A 17825-nucleotide genomic window follows, 5' to 3' on the forward strand; every position below is an offset into this window, starting at 1 on the left:
GGTGGTCTTTAAGCATTCAAAAGCTAGACTACCAAGCATGGAGAGAAAGAAGCCTTTGGCGCATATTAAATAAATGTGGGCAGATGGAACTGAAAACCAATTCTATCCAAAACAGTGGTGGCCTAGATAGAAGTGGTAGTTCTTGGAAATGAAAACTAATAGGTGGTTTCATAAGCTATGTAGACCGGTATCTATCAAAGTGTCAGTCATAAGCAGTGACATGCTGGAGATGGTAATGAAGGCTAATATTGTTACATATTTAGGAAGTTTGTGAGCTAGTTACATGGCAGCTTGGATTCAACCATAGTGGGACTGTTTACAGAAGGGCAAACACTATACATCAGGTGTTCCTTCCTCTGTTCCCTGAAGCACTGGTTGTTCAGGATTCACCAGTAACCATGGGTTACAAACTGTAATAACAAACAAAAAACAAGATAACAGAATAGAAAAAGTTAGAAGGGCTTGTATATGATGATCAAAACTGGCTTGCAAAATGGAAGTTTCAGTCATAAGGAAATGCATGTGTGGGTACGTACACACACACACACACACACACACACACACACACACACACACACACAATTTTGGCTAGGTCACAACACAAAGTGATTTTTAAATTCATAGTAAAAATTCAAAATAAAAAGCACTTATTTCAGAAACAGAATTAGAGGACTTGGTGATTGATTGGGCTTATGCTATGAGGCCACCGAAATGAGTTAAGGATTAATCATAGATTCCTGGCTTGATGAGCCAGGTAGAGAGGGCTGCCATTTCCTGAGATAGGAAATAGTGCTGTAAGGGAGCTGCCTTTGGGGGATGAGGAGTTTTGTCTGGACACGCTCAGTTTGAATGTCCAAATGTTGTCCAAGTGGAGTTGTCCTGAAGGCTGGTAGTTCCATGGGTGGTAACACAAACATCAAGCTCATTGGCAACAAGATGATAGTGGGAGCTGTCGCCCAGACTGTGATGGTCCAGGTGAGAGTGTAGAGGAAGCATCAGGAAAATGGGTTTCCAAAAGAGCTCCCCGAAGGGTACATTTTAAGGGGCAGATCAAGGAGAATGAGACTAAACAGTGAAATACCGTGGAATGTGGGCGGGAGCAAGAAAGGGAGTGTGGTTTCCTGAAGCCAGGGAGGGGTTCAAAGATAGTGTCTATTAACACAGAAACTGAGAAGCAAGAGTTACTAGGAAAATGCTTCCCACTAGTAACATGGAAGCAAGGACATTTTCAGATGTGTGTGTGTGTGTGTGTGTGTGTGTGTGTGTGTGTGTGTGTGTGTATGTGTGTGTGTGTGTGTGTGTGTTTGAAATCTACTTTGGATATTGACTGCCCATCACATATTGATGAGAATTTAAAACAAACTGACCTTCTCAAATTCCATACCTCATTTGGCCACATGGGCAAAGTCACCTTGTTTCAAAAATCATGAGATGGGACTGTGACAGGAGGCTCTGAGACATCCTAGTGAGGGTCACGTGTCAACCTTTCCTGTTCTGGCTGTTGCCCTTATTTATCCTGAGTGGATAGAAGTAGCTATTGTGCCCCCAGGAACCTTTTTATTTTCCTGATTATCTAAGAGGATTAAAAGGTTACTGTTCAAATTTAGAGAAAGAGCTAGGCAACTTGAAAAACACACAGGATATAGACCCATGTTGAATAGCAGCTTATAGCCAACTACACTTCAAAGCTGGGCACAGGCACTGTGCTTTCCAGGACCCCTTCTCTGGAGGAAGGTGTTATATTTATGTCATTTTTCCAGCTGAGGACACTGAGGGCCAGAGAGATGAGCAGTGGAGAGGCTGGGACACACATCTCAGTAGTGCAGTTCGAAGCTCGTATGGCTGACTCCTCGACTGCTCCAGAGGCCAGCCTGTGACGGATGGGAACAGGACCTCCAAGCCTTTAATATGCTTAGAATCCAAAAGATGATTTAGGCATGAAATCTCTCTGTAAGTTTTTTTTTTTTTCCCCTTCTGACTATAAAAGCAATTCACATGATCGCGGTGGAAAACTGTGTGAGAAGCAGAGATGTTGCAAAATGATAGATAAATCACTTTTTAGTGAAGTTTTAACACAAGATTGGACGTCTTATAAAACTCAAGCATCAGATTTTATCACTTCCTTCGAGGAGAGGGGGAAGCACTGCAAGGATGAAACCCCCCTTCAGAGAAGGCAATGACAGACGACAGGTCTCTTCAACAGTCACACCATATTTAGCCTGTGGGGACTCACTACACTCATCAGGCATTGGCCTGTGTCCTGGGCAGGGCAGCATGTGGACGTCAGCTTCTGGCTTACTGTGTCTCTCCACTCTCTGAAGCTTCCGAGGGATGTTTCACAGGCAAATAGGACTGTAAGCTCACGTCTTGACCGTTTGGAACTGTCTGTAAATACCTTCAGTTTGAGAACTATTTTGAAGGCCCCATGGACTTTCTCCCCAGTAAGGATTTCACCAGGACCTGTTTTATTGCATTTTCGGAACTCTGGAAGTTTTCTTGTTGTTCTGGTTATTTATTTATTTATTTATTTATTTATTTATTTATTTATTTATTTATTGTTCACGGACTCCTTCATTTGTTTAACACACGAGTCTCCACTTGCGGGGTGAACAGTACTGGCATGTGTAGGTGTGGTTATGAGATTGTGGTGTGGTAAGTTTGCCAAGACTTGCTACTGAAACGGTAGAGACTGTTGGGCTATGTGAAGGATGCTTGCTTCCATGGAAAACGGGCTCAAACGTTCTCTCAAGTGAGGCATGAGTAGTGCTAGAAAATGCATCGGTGTACAGACAAACACCAAGCAGAGAAAAATCACTCTCAGTAATGTTGAAATACCATTTAGCTTACAGATACAACTGCAGAAGCCAAGTTTTGCCCTAAGGGGTGTTTTTCAAGGAAATACCTTAAGATATAATCACAATGTAACACTCATTAATGATTTCTTGATTATTTTCAATGAAGCTAGTTCCACAGACCCTGGGAAGGCTTTCTGGTCACACAGTACTCAGTGCTCAGAAGGTCCTAGACTTAAATTAATGATCCACAGTCACCATCTTGTAATTCTTTTTTTTTTTTTTTTTTTTTTTTTTTTTTTTGGTTTTTCGAGACAGGGTTTCTCTGCGTAGCTTTGCGCCTTTCCTGGACCTCACTTGGTAGCCCAGGATGGCCTCGAACTTACAGAGATCCACCTGGCTCTGCCTCCCGAGTGTTGGGATTAAAGGCGTGCGCCGCCGCCGCCGCCGCCGCCGCCGCCGCCGCCCGGCGTAATTCTTAATATATGTATATATATGTATTTTAACAAAGGGCCCTCTTACTATTCTTCTCTGGGCCTAACAAATTACATTGTCCTGTGCATGTAGCTATGTCTTCTACACTTTGGAACAACTTCTAGCTCATTTATGTATTTTTGGGGTCACCTTGAACATTGTGGAATGTCTTTTATCCTGTTTCCAGGTTAGTAGAGAAGTTAAAACACTGCCTCATAATATGATTCAAATATGTGAATGAGCTAGAAGCTGACACCAAGAATAGAGAACACAGCAGAAACACGGGACTAAGTCCATAATTAAATAGTGACGTGACTGGCAGATAAGATAGTTATTAGCACCACCAACTTAAGTTAAAGCTTTTTAAAAAATATACACAAGCAAATCAAATGAGCAACACCAAAAGCCTCCCCAGGGTTTCTCCTTATGTGGAAGTATATAACATTTTCCTGTATTCCATACAAGAATATTTTGAAGGTTACAAGTCCCTCCACCCATCCCTAGGGAAAGAGGCAAATTGTGCAAGGCTTTCGGAATGAATTCCTGTCATGAGGTCATGAGGGAATGTGTTTTCTTCCTGATTCTAAATCACAAATATCGCAGTGATTTATCCATGAAGGCAGGCCAGTAATCGACTTCAGAAAGTTTTTCCTTTAACACATCTCCTGGCACATGCCTAAACTGGTTGCAAATGATCCGTTCCCATCGAGTTCCACTCTCTCCAGTCTACCTGATTTTATGGTGATGTTTTCCTGGAGAGAATTCAATCTGAATTTCAATCTGAATTTCCCTCAATAAAACTCGGGACTGGCTTTTCTTAACTTTAATCACTTGGAACTTCTCAAAGCACACAGGTGCCAGACATCAAGTTGACACATCGAACACCGGAGGGAACATGTGTTCTTTCTGGAGGGGACGGGGTGGGGACTCAGCAAGGGACCATTATGATCCATGGGATCATCCGAGTTGGCTGCTGAGAGGAGCCACACATTCAAACCGGGAGGCGAGGAGAAACTGTCTGGATTCCACAGCAGACAGCATCATTTTGCACACTTTTGCAGAAATTAACTTCGCTTACCACTCTGACCCTCAATGACACTAAATGCTTTTCTTTAGAACAATTAAAAATTCCTACTTGTCCTCTTGATTGCCTGTTCCACCCCTCATTTCTCTGGATCAATGGTTCTTAACCTTCCGAATGCTGTGTCTCTTTAATACAGTTCCTCATATTGTGGTGACCCCCAGCCATACAATTATTTTTGTTGCTACTTCATAACTGTAATTTTTGCAGCTGTGATGAATCACAATGTAAACATCTGATATGCAAGATATCTGATATGTGACCCTGGGAAAAGGTTGTTTGACCACCAAAGGGGTCGAGGCCCACAGGTTGAGAAACGCTGCTCCGGAGACTTCTGGCGCTCCTGTTTTGAGCTGTGCCCAATGTCACTGTATGGTGAGAACGTCTCTGCCATTGCCACAGCGCTCCTTCTCCCAGTGAGAAATGTTCAGTTTACTTATTTTTTCACTCCACATATATAATGTAACAAGCCTAAGTGATGTCAGAGATGGGAACGCAACAGTTTGTGAAGCAGACGTGGTCTGTGACCCAGAAGCAGTGGTCTCAGTCTCAGAGCAACATGGCCCTCGTGTGACCCGTGACACTCCCACTACTGTGCAGGACAGTTGTAGAAAGTTGGTGTTTCTTTCGAAAGTTGACTTAACGTTTGTTCGTTACTCTGCATCCAGCAATCAGAAGTTCTAAAAGCTTTATATTTCAAAGAGCAGAAACTCCCTGCCTCCAGAATTGTAGCCCTTACCCTCCTCCTCATGGCTGGCTCTGCCCCTCAAGGAACGCCACATCCAATTCTTTCAGCTAGTTCTTCTTGCTTTTAGCATCTATTTATTTCTTTAAAGAGTGTGCATCACATCACCACTAGTGGAGGAGCTATTGCATTTGATAGTTGCTGTGAGAACACACTTAGTGTTCTTTAATGATACGACCTTTGACAGGATGATCACACACCAGGGCAGGGTCCAACTCCCCAGAACAGCTGAGTAACACAAACTAGAATCAATGGGGAAAGAAGTAGAAGAAGAAGGAGGAGGAGGAGGAGAAGAAGGAAGAAGAAGGAGGAGGAGGAGAAGAAAAAGGAGAAGAAGAAAAGAAGGAAGAAGAAGGAGGAGGAGGAGGAGGAGGAGAAGAAGAAGAAAAAGGAGAAGAAGAAGAAGAAGAAGAAGAAGAAGAAGAAGAAGAAGAAGAAGAAGAAGAAGAAGAAGAAGAAGAAGAAGAAGAAGAAGAAGAAGAAAGAATTAACCTCAAATTTGGGTGGTGTCCTGACTAGTTTTATGTTGATTTGATACAAGCTAGAGTCTTTTCAAAGAGGGAATCTTAATTGAGAAAATGCCCTTCCTAGATTGGCCTGTGGGCAAGGCTGTGGTCCATCTTGTCAATTGGTGATCGATATGGGAAGGTCCAGCTTACTGGGAGTGATGTCACGCTTGGGCGGGGTGCTAGAAGAAAGCCGATTGAGCAAGCCATGAGGAGCAAGCCAGTAAGCAGCACTCCTCCATGGTCTCTACTTCAGTTCCTGCCTCCAGTTTCCTGTCCTGGACATATAAGGTTAACCCTTTCTTCCACAAGTTACTTTTGGTTATGGCGTTTTATCACAGCAATAGAAACCCTAAGTACTACAGGTAGAAAGGGATGGAGGACCATGATGAGAGGAGGTTGGGCTTGAATATGTTTAAATTTTTGAAAAGGAAATAAAGTGTTAAATAAAAAGAAAACAACTGCTTAAAGAAAAAGTGCTCTGTTGGTATGGGATGGGACGTTCTGTGAGGTCCACAGATCTCCAGGGCTTCTCAAGTCTATCCCCATATGACTCATTTTCTGTCTGCACATCTGTCTATTGACACTGAAGTATTGGTGTGTTCTACAATGATTGGATTGCCAATCATTTCTCCCTTTAAGTTGTAATGTTTTTTTTAAACATATTTAGATACTTGAATATTAGGCACATAATATTTATAATATGCTAATTCTTCCCATTGATTTGGTCCCCTTATAATATGATGGCACTCTCTGGCTCTTGTAAGTAGATTTTGACTTAAAGTCTGTTCAATTTGATACACACACACACACACACACACACACACACACACACACACACACGTATTTTCCCTTTGTTCCTCCCTTTCCTCTGTCTCTTCCTTTCCTTAATTCTTCTCTTTTTTATTTTTCAGATAAAGTCTCAGCTCATGCTAGCTTCAAATTCACAAGTCTGCTGCCTCTGCCTCACAGTGTTGAGACTGCAGGGATATATTGCCATAACCATCTACCTCTGTTTTTTTTTCAATAGTCATTTGCATGCCATCTCTGTTTGTACCTTTTCATGTCCACATTCCTATAACATCTGTCCTAAAGGTGCATGGAAACTCCCAGACAACTTCAAGCTAGAAACCTTTAGCCTCTGATTTACTTTAGTACCTCAGTCCTGGGTCCTCAATGATCACATTTATGCCTAAATACCTATTAATTTCTATACTCTATTCTACTGAAGTTTTCTTATTTAAAATATTAAAAAGACACAGTTTCCACATGACGGAAGCTTCTATAGATCTCCATGAATGTAGCACCCACCTAAGCCATTTATATCGAAGATTAAAACTATAAGTAAAACCACGCCACCACCTGTGCAGATTGCATGATTGAAGTAGTGGAAAGAGAAGTACTAAAGATGGACTGGTTCATAAATGTGTTCAGAGCTCCCAGCCTATGAGAGTCAGAAAAGAAAATGAAATGAAATCAGATTAAGAGTTTTCTTTCTCCACTCATCTCAGAGGAATGTGTGATGTTTTATAGGACTGAGTAGCAGGACGATGTGGAGCCCTGGTAAGTTTTCTTTGGCTAGATGACTGAGTATTATTTAACGTCACTGTTCACTTCTTGAAGAATAAGAAGGCTGCAAAGTCCATTCCATATATGCAGCTAACAGATAAAAGCATCAGTTTACAACAAAAGGGAGACGATACCACAATGCATTTATTTTAGGTAATAAGGATCACAAGGAAACCCAGGTGTTGAGACTCTGGGAAAAACGAACACACACTTGAACTCAACACCAACCAAAGGTTTTCATTCTTCAATGTTGTCCTTTCTTCCATAATGTTACATTGAATTCTTACTATCTTTGAATTACAAGCGTGTCTACTGTAAGAGGCAGCTATGATGAAATGGTTTTACTTCTCATTTAGTTCTACTTATCGCTATAGCAATAATAAGAGATGACTGGAGGTCATTAACATGTCCTAAGATCAAAGGGCCACCAGTCCTCCTTAGCGGATCACTGCTTGAAAAGAAAACCCGAGCAGACATGCTCACCTTGGTGCAGCACCTGGAGACCAGCCCTGACTACCAGCGTTACCAATATTCCACTTTCTTTTCATTAAGCAGTAGCACGGTGAGTAGGCAGATTCGATCTGTTAGAAATGTGACAAAAGAAGACTGCTACCATGGAAACCTACCTGATGGCCTTTGCGGTGAGCTCCCTGTTACTCAGATGCTAGCAACTTCATACAATACAGGGCTGGTCAATGTTGGCCATGCAGCTTCCTCACAAGAGCCCTGATAAATATCGTTAATGAATACCTTGAATGTGGCAATCTGAAGGAACATTGTTTTTGTCTCAGCTCATCACTAGATAGGCACAGGGGACCATGCCTTAAGATACACTTTGGACTGCAAAGTGAGAGCCAATTCAAGACCATTTCCCACTATTTATCTCATAAAAACAAACAACGTCATTGCTTTAAGGAATCACATACTGAGGAATAAACTATTAAAAGACAGAGAATCATTGTCTGCTTTTGTTCAACAGATCAAGTTCCCTTAATTATCTGTGTATCAGTTACTTCTATATGGTGACCCCTTCAAGGAAACTTCCATTCAAAGGCTTAGTGTACAGTGTTATAAATCTAATTTTATTTTCTCTGTGTGTCTATTTCATTTACTCAAGTCTAGGCAACATCTCTACTGATTTGATATATGATTAAAAACTTTGATTTCTATAATTTGGTACCTTTAAGAAGTAAGTGTACATAGTCAAAATTTTAACTGAGTCAACAAGTCTTTGTAGGTGTTAGGGGTTGGCAAACTGCTAGTAAACTGTGTCTGTTAGGATACTATTTATTATATTATTATTATTATTAATATTATCATCATTATTATTAGTATTGTTTATGTTTGTGTGTATGCTACAATGTGAATATGGATACATTGGGTGTCTGTCCCCATCTTCTACCTTTTGAGACAGGGTATCATTTTTGCTGCAGAGTATGTTAAACTAGCTGGCCTGCAAGCTTTTGGGGATCCTCCAGTCTCCACCTTTCAGCTCCCTACAGGACTGCTGAAATTACAGATGCATGCACTTCCACATCTGTCCTTCTGTGGGTTCTGGGGATTCAAACTGCCACTTGCATGGCAAGCACTATTCCTAGGGAGCCATCATCCCAGTCCTTCAGAGGCCATTTCTAAGGATGGGTTATATGTGAAATCCTGGTTATTACCATGCATGTCTCCGCCAGTGCGTAGCTCTGCAAACTGCCTGTTTCTTTCTTCGAGTTGTGTTGAGAAATTATCATTGAGAGTGGAATGCTCGGTGTGGACAACCAAAAAAAATGAGAAAACTGATAATTTAATCATTTCTAAAGACTCATTCTCAACGTTTTCTAGAAAGAAAAATATGTTTTGACAAACATTACTTACTCTAGTTCTCACTTATTTTTTTTAAAGATAGAGAAATTCATCTCTGAGGAAATGCAACTGCCAGTGTGTGGGAAAGGCACCCACCATCTGTTCTGCCCTGCATCTTAGCTTCTTCAAAGTGCAAGGATTCAAGCAATCTATTAGTTGTTGCCTTTTTTTTTTTTTTAAGACAAGATCTTCCTCTGGCATTGACATGAAAATCTTCCTACTTCTGCCTCTAAGTGCTTGGATTACAGGTGTGCATTGTGATGCCGGCCTGGATGGAAGTTTTCAACAATATACACTATCCCTTTGTTCCACTATTAATTATTTTGACTTAGCAAGTTCCTTCCAGACACCAGGCATTTACCCAGGCCATGTGACTAATAGGAGAAGTGCCATAGCTCTTGCCCATAAGATTACAGCCTAGTTGTGGTGTAGTGTGGTATGTGGGTTTGTCAAAGCTGTGCCACTGATGATGTTGTGAGTCCTTGAAAGGGGAAACCACAGGTGAGTCACAGTGCCAGAGAATATCTGATCTGAGATTCAAAGATAGATTAAGGATGATTGTGAGGCCCAGAAACAAATAGTTCAGGCAGAGCAATGAACATGTTTCTGAGGTGAGTTCACGGAACTTCAACTAGTTTAATGGAGCTGATAGGTGGAGCTCTGAAGAGGAGGCAGACAGAATCTCTTCTTACTGTGTTCTCTACGTTCAGCCAGGAACTTCCCATGTTATGAGAACATGCAGTTTCTTCATCAGCTCTTTCTCTCTCTCTCTTTTTTTTAATTTGTGCATTTGATACTTTCCAAGTTCTACCCCTATCCCCACTCCCCCTAAAAAATTCTAATAAGAGAGCTGTCCAGCAATTGAAGATTGCATAAGCGAAATATGGTAGTTTGGGCTGGGGTGACAGTTAAGTACTATGGTTAGCCTGCATAGTACTTAAGCATAAGAACTCAATCCTCCAGAACTCACACTTGAAAATTAAGTCTGTTCCTGGGGCTTGCTGGGCACCTGGCCTGGGTGACTTGGAGAGCTCCTTGTCTGGTTGTGGCCATCTTAGTTTCTGGGGGCAGTACAGGCTGAAAAACGTGTGCTGAAGTGGTGGAGGAGGGAAAGTCACAAGTTCAACACCATGCTGGATTACATCTTTGGAGCTGGAAAGGTAAAGGTAAAGCATCTGCTGGTCAAGCCTGATGACCTGAGTGTCACATGTCAAGGTCAACAGAGGGAAGAGACTCCATGAAGCTGTTCTCTGACCTCATATAAATGCCATTTCATGGTGTACACTCTCACCCCTGTATACCATGCACATGTACAATAACCATTTTAAAAAGATTTTTAAAAAATGAGGTGGATGATGCCTGAGGAACAATTGCCTAGGTTGTCCTCTGATACACACAGTCCCACTCATGCATGCACAAATGTACACAGGCATGTATGCACACACACTCACACAAACTATCCACCTGCACCCAAATGCACACATGCACCAGAACGCGCGCACACACACACACACACACACACACACACACACACACACACACACACTCACACACATACATACATACACTCAGAATGTGGTATGTCTGTACATGAAGCATTATTCAGCTCTAAAGAGGAGTGAGTTGCTCATACAAACTACAACATGTTAAATGAAAGAAGCCAGTTATAAAAGGGCACACACTGTATGAGTGCTATCTGTTTGAAATGTCCAGAATAGTCAAATGCATGTAGAGTGAAAGCAGATTAGTCATTGCTGGTGGTTAGTGGGGGTTAGAGAATAAGGAATTGCAGCCTAGGGGATAAAAGGATTCTCCTGGGTGATGGTACAAATGTCTAGGGGTTAGAGTAGTCACACACCAACAGCCTCACACACTGATTGCACACGTTAAAGGAGAATTTGTGGTGTGCAAATTATTTCTCTCCAAAACAAAAAGAGCAAGGTAGAATTATAGATAAAACAAGTTCTATCATACGTTGATAGTTGTTGAAAATAGAAGATGGGGAGAAACTATACCATTCCCCAAAATAGAACAGAGGAAATTCCAGATGTCTAATGTTTTACACACCTTCATTTTCACATTTAGATCATTTTACATCATAAAGAAAGCCACAGCCAGACAGTAGCAAGTCTCACAACTTGACTGTCACCAAACCTGTGGGTCCAGACTCCTTTGGGAGTTGCATATCAGATATTTGCATTAAAATCCATAACGGTAGCAAAATTACACTTATGAAGTGGCAACAAAATGATTTTATGGTTGGGGGTCAGCACAACATGAGGAACTGCATTAAAGGGTCACAGCGTTAGGAAGATTGAGAGCCACTGTGCTAGAAGGTCAGGCTACAGCAACAAGCAGAAGAGGCATAGTTCTTACATTCAGAACATCACTGTTGGACGGATAGAAGACTCTTAAGGGACAATTCCAGCAAGTGACTGGGCAGAGGACACTGAGATCTAAGGCAGATGGGGAAATTGGGAGTTTTCTTGGAAGAAGTGATGTTGAGGGTGGGTAGCTAAGTAGGGCAGGGGATGGGATTGGAAGCAGAGTGAGAGCTGAGAAGAAAAATATGAAAAATTCGATGTCTTAAAGGAAGGAAGAACATGGCATGTGTATTAGAGGGTTCACCAGAGCCACAGAAGGAGGTTTATTTGGGAGGAACTGGCTCACTGATTAAGGATTTGAGAAGTCCCACTGTCCACTGTCTGGAAGCTGGAGGTCCAGAAAAGCTGGTGGTATAGTCCCACCCAAACCCAAATCCGTAAGAATCACAGCTTCTGAGTCCACAGGCTCTAGACCCAGAAACTCCAAGATGGCTGAATGTAAGAGACAGCTATACATACTCAAGCAGAGACTGCAGGTTGCCCATCTCACACCATTCTTCCCACCTTCTTGGATGAGTCTGATATTTATCTAGTCTGTAGTTTCTCATGACAACTTCTTCCTTAATGCACCGTCACAGAAAACTGGAAGGAATGTTTTGAGAACTATCTGGGTTTCTCTTAGCCCAGATTAACACCCAGTATGTCTGAGGGACAGAAAGAAGTGAAGTGTGGCTGAAGGACAAAAAACAGTGGATAACAGTCAGGTGACTAATAGTCAGGGGCTAGATTATATGGGGCCTCTGAAGATTTTGTCCATGTATTTTAGTGGACCAGCTCTCTAGAGGCTCCTGTGGCTTTGTTCCCATTCTCTATCTGATTGACCCTAAGATCCTGTGTATGGATTGCACCATCTTTTGGTATAACCTTGGGCTGAATAAGAATGAAAGAAAGAAAGTTCAATCCTCGGTGTGGCAAAAAATTTCCTACAATAAAGAATCCTTCATCTGCAATTGGAAATAATGTTAAGAACAAAGGTAAGCTTGACAAGATAAATTTAACTCTGCTGGAACTATGATTTAATTTAGAGAAAGACCGAATTGTACAATGTGTCCTGAATGGTCGTTGGCCTGTAGTGGTCTGAGTGAGAATGACCCTCATAGGCTGATGTATTTGAATGCTTGGTCCCCAATTAGTGAACTGTTTGGGAAGGATTAAGAAAAGTGTGGCCTTGTTGGAGAAGCTGTTTCATTGGAGGTGGGCTTTGAGGTTTCAAAAGTCTGAGTCAGGCCCAACCATCCACCCCGTCTCTCTCCCTCCTGCTTCTGTTCCCTATTCTCTGCCTGCTGCTTGCGGAGCAGATTTAAGTTCTCAGATACTGTTCCTGTGCCATGCCTGCCTGCCTGCCTGCCTGCCTGTCTGCCATGCTCCCTATCACGATGGTCATAGACTCATCCTCTGAAACTGTAAGCAAATCCCCAATTAAATGCTTCCTTTTATGGGTTGCCTTGTCATGGTGTCTCTACTCAGCCATAGAAAACTAAGACAGGGTCATTTTCCAGGGAAGTAAAGCGTTCATCAGATTCCTCCACATCGAAATTAGAGATGAGTAGATATTAGAAACGATGGAAAGGTTACTTACTGCAAGGACACTTCAGGAGGACCTTTAATTCAGTCAAGGTATGGCTTCTGAAACCTAGGAATTTTCAAAAGTGAGAAAAAGCAAAACCTAAACCTACTTAGATATTTGCTCCTGTCACACAAATAAAGGAGTGATACACTAGAAAAGAGAGTTTTTCCTTTAAAGTTTGTTCTGGGATAGCTTAACGTCTATGTTAAAGCCATCTACTTGGAATAGGGTTTGCTATAAAGATACCTGAAAGGCAAATAGCATGATTTCACACTGTACTCAATTTAAAGATTTCTTCTTATTTATTATTATTATTATTATTGTTGTTGTTGTTGTTTGTTTTTTTGAGACAGGGTTTCTCTGTATAGTTTTGGCATCTGTCCTGGATCTTGCTCTGTAGACCAGGCTGACCTTGAACTTACAGAGATCCTCTTGGCTCTTCCTCCTCCCAAGTGCTGGGATTAAAGGTATGTGCTACCACCACCTGGCCCTAATATTAATTTTTATTCATATTTTTATTAAATTTATTCATTTTGTGTATGTGTGTGCATAAGCACTTGTGTGTAGACACAAATGTGAGATAGTGCACACACTTCTGGTCTTGGAGATCAGAAGATGTCTTTAAAAATCTAATGAAATTATATTTAAATCAAACTAATTATATATGAATTAATTTCTGGAAATTTTATACATGCAAACAATGTATCTTGGCCATATTCATCCCCACATTCTCCCTCCATATCCCCCTAGGTCCCTCAACATATCTATCTTTTTCTCAACTTCATCATAAAAGAAAAAAAAAACCCACTGAGTACAGTTAGTGCTGCTCATGTGCACATGGGTGTGGAGTCACCCACCAGGACAGGGGTTCTCATCTGTGGATCACAAGCCCTCTGGAGGTCCAATGACCCTTTCACGGGGGTCACCTATCAGATACCCTGCATATCAGATATTTACATTCCAATGCAAAACAGTAGCAAAATTACAGTTAGGAAGTAGCAATGAAATAATTTTATGGTTGGGGGGTCACCACGACATGAGAAACTGTAGTCAAGGTGTGTAGCATCAGGAAGGTTGAGAAACACTCATTAAGGCACAGGCAGCTTATCAATGGCTGACCTTTTCTACAAAGAATAGCAACTCTCTCATTCGGCAGCCATCAACTGCCATTAGCTCCCCAGTCGGGGTGGGGTATCCAGAACCCCTTCCTCATCCGTACTAGAATTTTACCTTGTTCTTGATCTTTTGCAGGTCTTCCTCAGGGAACAGGAGCTGCTGCGTGTACATGTGTATGACTGCCCGGTCATCACATTGGACAACAGGTGCCTTAAGCCGTCCTGTCAGCCCAATAACTTTCTAAACTTCTTAATGGATTTATTTGGTTAAAATTTCATATAGGTGGTGGCTATCAAAGGGAAACCACAGGTCCTGTGTTGCTGAAATGGACTTTGCCTGAAGTGGTAACTCTTTGGCTCACTGACAATGTCTGATGAGCTACTCACCCCTCTAGGGGGATGAACAGATCTAACCAGAGTCCTCGTGACAATTCTTGGATTTCTCAAGAGGCTGTCAAGAATTTATGAATGAATTGTCACGTTTGTCTTGCAATCTCCTAGCAGAGCCGAGAAGTCAGCTCATCTAAACCACAGAATTCCATTTACTTCTTATCCAATGTTTTTCCAACCAGATGTCATGGGGCTAAGTCACTTATGGCTCTTGCAAAATGGTTTGTATTTGTACCTGTAAATTTATGCATCGTTTCAGTTTATGTAAGATTTCTGTATGCCGTTCTCAGATTTTCGGGGTGACTTACACATTTGCTTTTTCCACTCTCATGTGAAAATTTCACAGCCCAGGGACACGTCATCATGCAAAGAAAAATAAAAGTGATAACAAAATGGAAATGTCCCTCAAAAACTTCAAACTAGGAAAAAACAAACTGTTGGGGGAGTTTTAAGTAGAAGGACTAACATGATGAAATCTGAATTTTAAAAACAAACTCTCTTGCGAAGAAGTAGGGAAATGCATAGGAGGCTGTAAAAGGTTGCTAAGAAATTAGAGCCACAGCAAGGGGATGGAAAAATAGGGTCTGCTGAGCAGGCTGGGGGGAGTGGCCATCAAAAATGGGTGGCAGAGGAAGCGGGCAAAACACCCACTCGCCCAGCCAGCTAGCTGCCAACCACTAGAGAACCCACTCAAAGAAAGGTGTTGTGACAAGGCTGAAGAGAGAGAGAAAAAGAAAGAAAGAAAGAAACAAAACAAACAAGCCAACCAAAAAGAATTGAGGAGATGACTTGGGTGGTGAAGAGTTTGCTCAGCAAACATGAGAATTTGCTCTCTAGCCTTTACAGAGAAACATCTGAGCCTTGGGAAAGTACCTGCAATCCCAGGGCTAGGCAGGCGGCTGAGAGAGGTGGACCCCTGGAGTATCCTGGCCAGCCAATCCAGCTGGATCCAGGGGCTCTAGCTTCAGTGAGAGGCCCTCTCTCAAAAATGGGGCTGGGGACTGACTGAAGAAGAAATCCAAAGTTAGCTTCTAGCCCCCATTTGCACAGAACCCCCCCCCACACACACACTCGCACACACGCGCACACACACAGCGTTAGTGGAGAGAATTGAGGTTGATTTACGCAGGCTGCTGCAATTACACAAATGTCCACAGTCCTTGGCTGTAGCAGGAACCTTAAAAGGTCTTATTAATAAAACAAACCTGAGGCCAGTTACTGGGATCAATGCTGGTAGATCAGAGAGACAGAACAAGCCACAGCTATCTCACCTCGCCAGTTCCTCAGCTGGTCCTGTTTCCTTAGACTGGAAGCCTCTGAGTCCTCATCCAGAACGAATCTCAGCTGAACTGCTGCTCGAAAGCCTGAAGCTTAACCAGCCAAATGCTCAACCAAGCCAAATGCTTCTAGTTCCGGGTCCTCACGCCTTACATACCTTTCTGCCTTCTACCATCACTCCCTGGGATTAATGGCGTGAGTCACCATGCCTGGCTCTTTCCAATGTGGCCTTGAACTCACAGAAATCCCAGCTGGATTTCTCCCTCTGGAATGCTAGGATTAAAGGTGTGAGTGCCACCATTTTCTAGCCTCTGTATCTAGTGGCTGTCTGTTCTCTGACCCCAGATAAATTTATTAGGGTACATAATATTTTGGGGAACACAATACCACCACACTTGGCTCTGTTTGTACCCCACATCTCTGGCTGTGCAACGGTGACCTCCTTTCCTTTGCCCCGAGGACATCTTCTTCCTCTCGCTGGACCTTTCAAAGTCTAATTCATGTTCATCCTTGGTGGAGCACCGTATAGGTTACTTCTGTGGGCAAGCTTTTCATGACCCTTAGCTCGGACAGGGAACCTTGCTTTTTATTTTACTGCGTCCTTCAGAAGATCGCCATCTTTGTGAACATAGAAAAGCTTCTAGAAACTGCTTGCCTCCCCCATCTATGCACTGTCTGGTGAGTGAGAAGCACTCAATAGACGCTTGTTTGAGAAAGTTAATGAATTTTGTTCCGTATCAACATATCTACATATTTCCAAATATGGAAGAATAAAAATATAATGATATCCAAGGCAGTTAGATGCTTCTCTACCTCTGAAAATTATTAGGGGAATCTTTCAACTGTAGGTAGTTCAAGTTTTTTTATGGTGATTTGAGAACAAGTTTTGCTTGTTATTTTCATTCCTCTCCACTTGACATTCCAGGGAGTCCTGACAGCAGACCTCAACTCCGGTCCAGCTATCTCCTCTTCTGAATTGGCACTTCCATTTTCAATTAGTTTTTATTCTGTGCCTCCAATGCAGAGAGGCACCTGTCTCCCCCGCCCCCTTCCCCCCGGGTTATTGCTGGCCATGGATGCCACATGATGACGGTGAGCCTGGGAGGGCCTGGAGCCACTGTAAGGGCATGCGCAGAAACATTCACGTGCAGCCCACCAGAGAGCATGCTCGGAGACTCCAGGGGCTCTCAGGGTCTCAGAAGCCCGAGACAGCTCCCCTCAGGGAAGCGGGGAGGCCGTTAGGAAGTAAAACCCTCTTCGACTTGAGATGTTTCCAGTGCATAAACTGGATCATCTCCCGCATGGGCTGTCACTCCAGCAGAGTGTGGCCTTCGGGGTTTCTTCCCGAAGTTTACGAGCTTGTGTTGGCAATTTAAGTAAATCAGGCAGGTGGGAAAAGAGACAATAAAGCTGAGATTCAATCTTAGAGAAATGGGTAGCAGGGACATTGTAGACACTTTATGTGGTTACTATTGAGCATAGTGTAAGGCAGGTGTGATATATGTACATGTAATAAATTCATATCCATACTTTGCTTTCATTTAAAACTCACATACCATCATAATTTCTCTTATTAAGTTAATGTAGGACTATTTTTTGTATCATTCTGACTGTTGTCATGTCTAAAGATTATTAACACTTAGAACCTGTAGACAAGGAGACTGTCTTTTGGTTTGGTTTGGTTTGGTTTTGGTTTCTCTGTGTAACTTTGGAGCCTGTCCTGGAACTCTCACTCTAGACCAGGCTGGCCTCAAACTCACAGAGATTCGCATGCCTCTGCCTCCTGAGTGCTGGGATTAAAGGTGTGCGCCACCACTGCCTGGCTTTTCTATCTTCTTTAAGACTTCAGATCTTTCTTTTACTCTGGACAGTGAGGGGAGGGGACTCTGAGAACAAATACTGAAACAAAATTCAAACCCCATGACTCTAGCTCATTTTAAAATCCCCTGATAGAAATGAATAAGAGACGCCAGTAATGCTTCACAGAGAAGCTGAACCAAGTGTGGGGCATGAGAGAAGGATCCCTGAAAATGAGGCACCAAAGCTGGGGCCTGAATGATGATGAGCAGG

The 17825-nt window shown here is 42.4% G+C and overlaps 1 protein-coding gene across 7 annotated transcripts in view; it reads right to left on the reverse strand.

Moving 5' to 3' along the window:
* Positions 1-17825, reverse strand: part of Aig1 (androgen induced 1) — a 222679-nt gene that overhangs the window by 17313 nt on the left and 187541 nt on the right. The window contains exons 5-7 of one of the 7 annotated variants that reach the window (XR_005090197.1): positions 12985-13038; positions 8835-10173; positions 7794-7893 (exon numbers count right to left, since the gene is read on the reverse strand). The exons of 4 other annotated variants lie outside the window; for them this stretch is intronic. Coding sequence is in view for 1 of the 3 variants with exons in the window: in XM_037200290.1 (XP_037056185.1) it covers positions 13014-13038 (25 nt within the window). In the remaining 2 variants the exon portion in view is untranslated. Of the gene's footprint in view, positions 1-7793; positions 10174-12984; positions 13039-17825 lie in introns of all 7 variants that reach the window. 2 more of the 7 variants (XR_005090196.1, XM_037200290.1) reach the window with 2 other exon arrangements.

This window comes from Peromyscus leucopus, chromosome 8a, assembly GCF_004664715.2.
Source record: "Peromyscus leucopus breed LL Stock chromosome 8a, UCI_PerLeu_2.1, whole genome shotgun sequence".
Lineage (NCBI taxonomy): Eukaryota > Metazoa > Chordata > Mammalia > Rodentia > Cricetidae > Peromyscus > Peromyscus leucopus.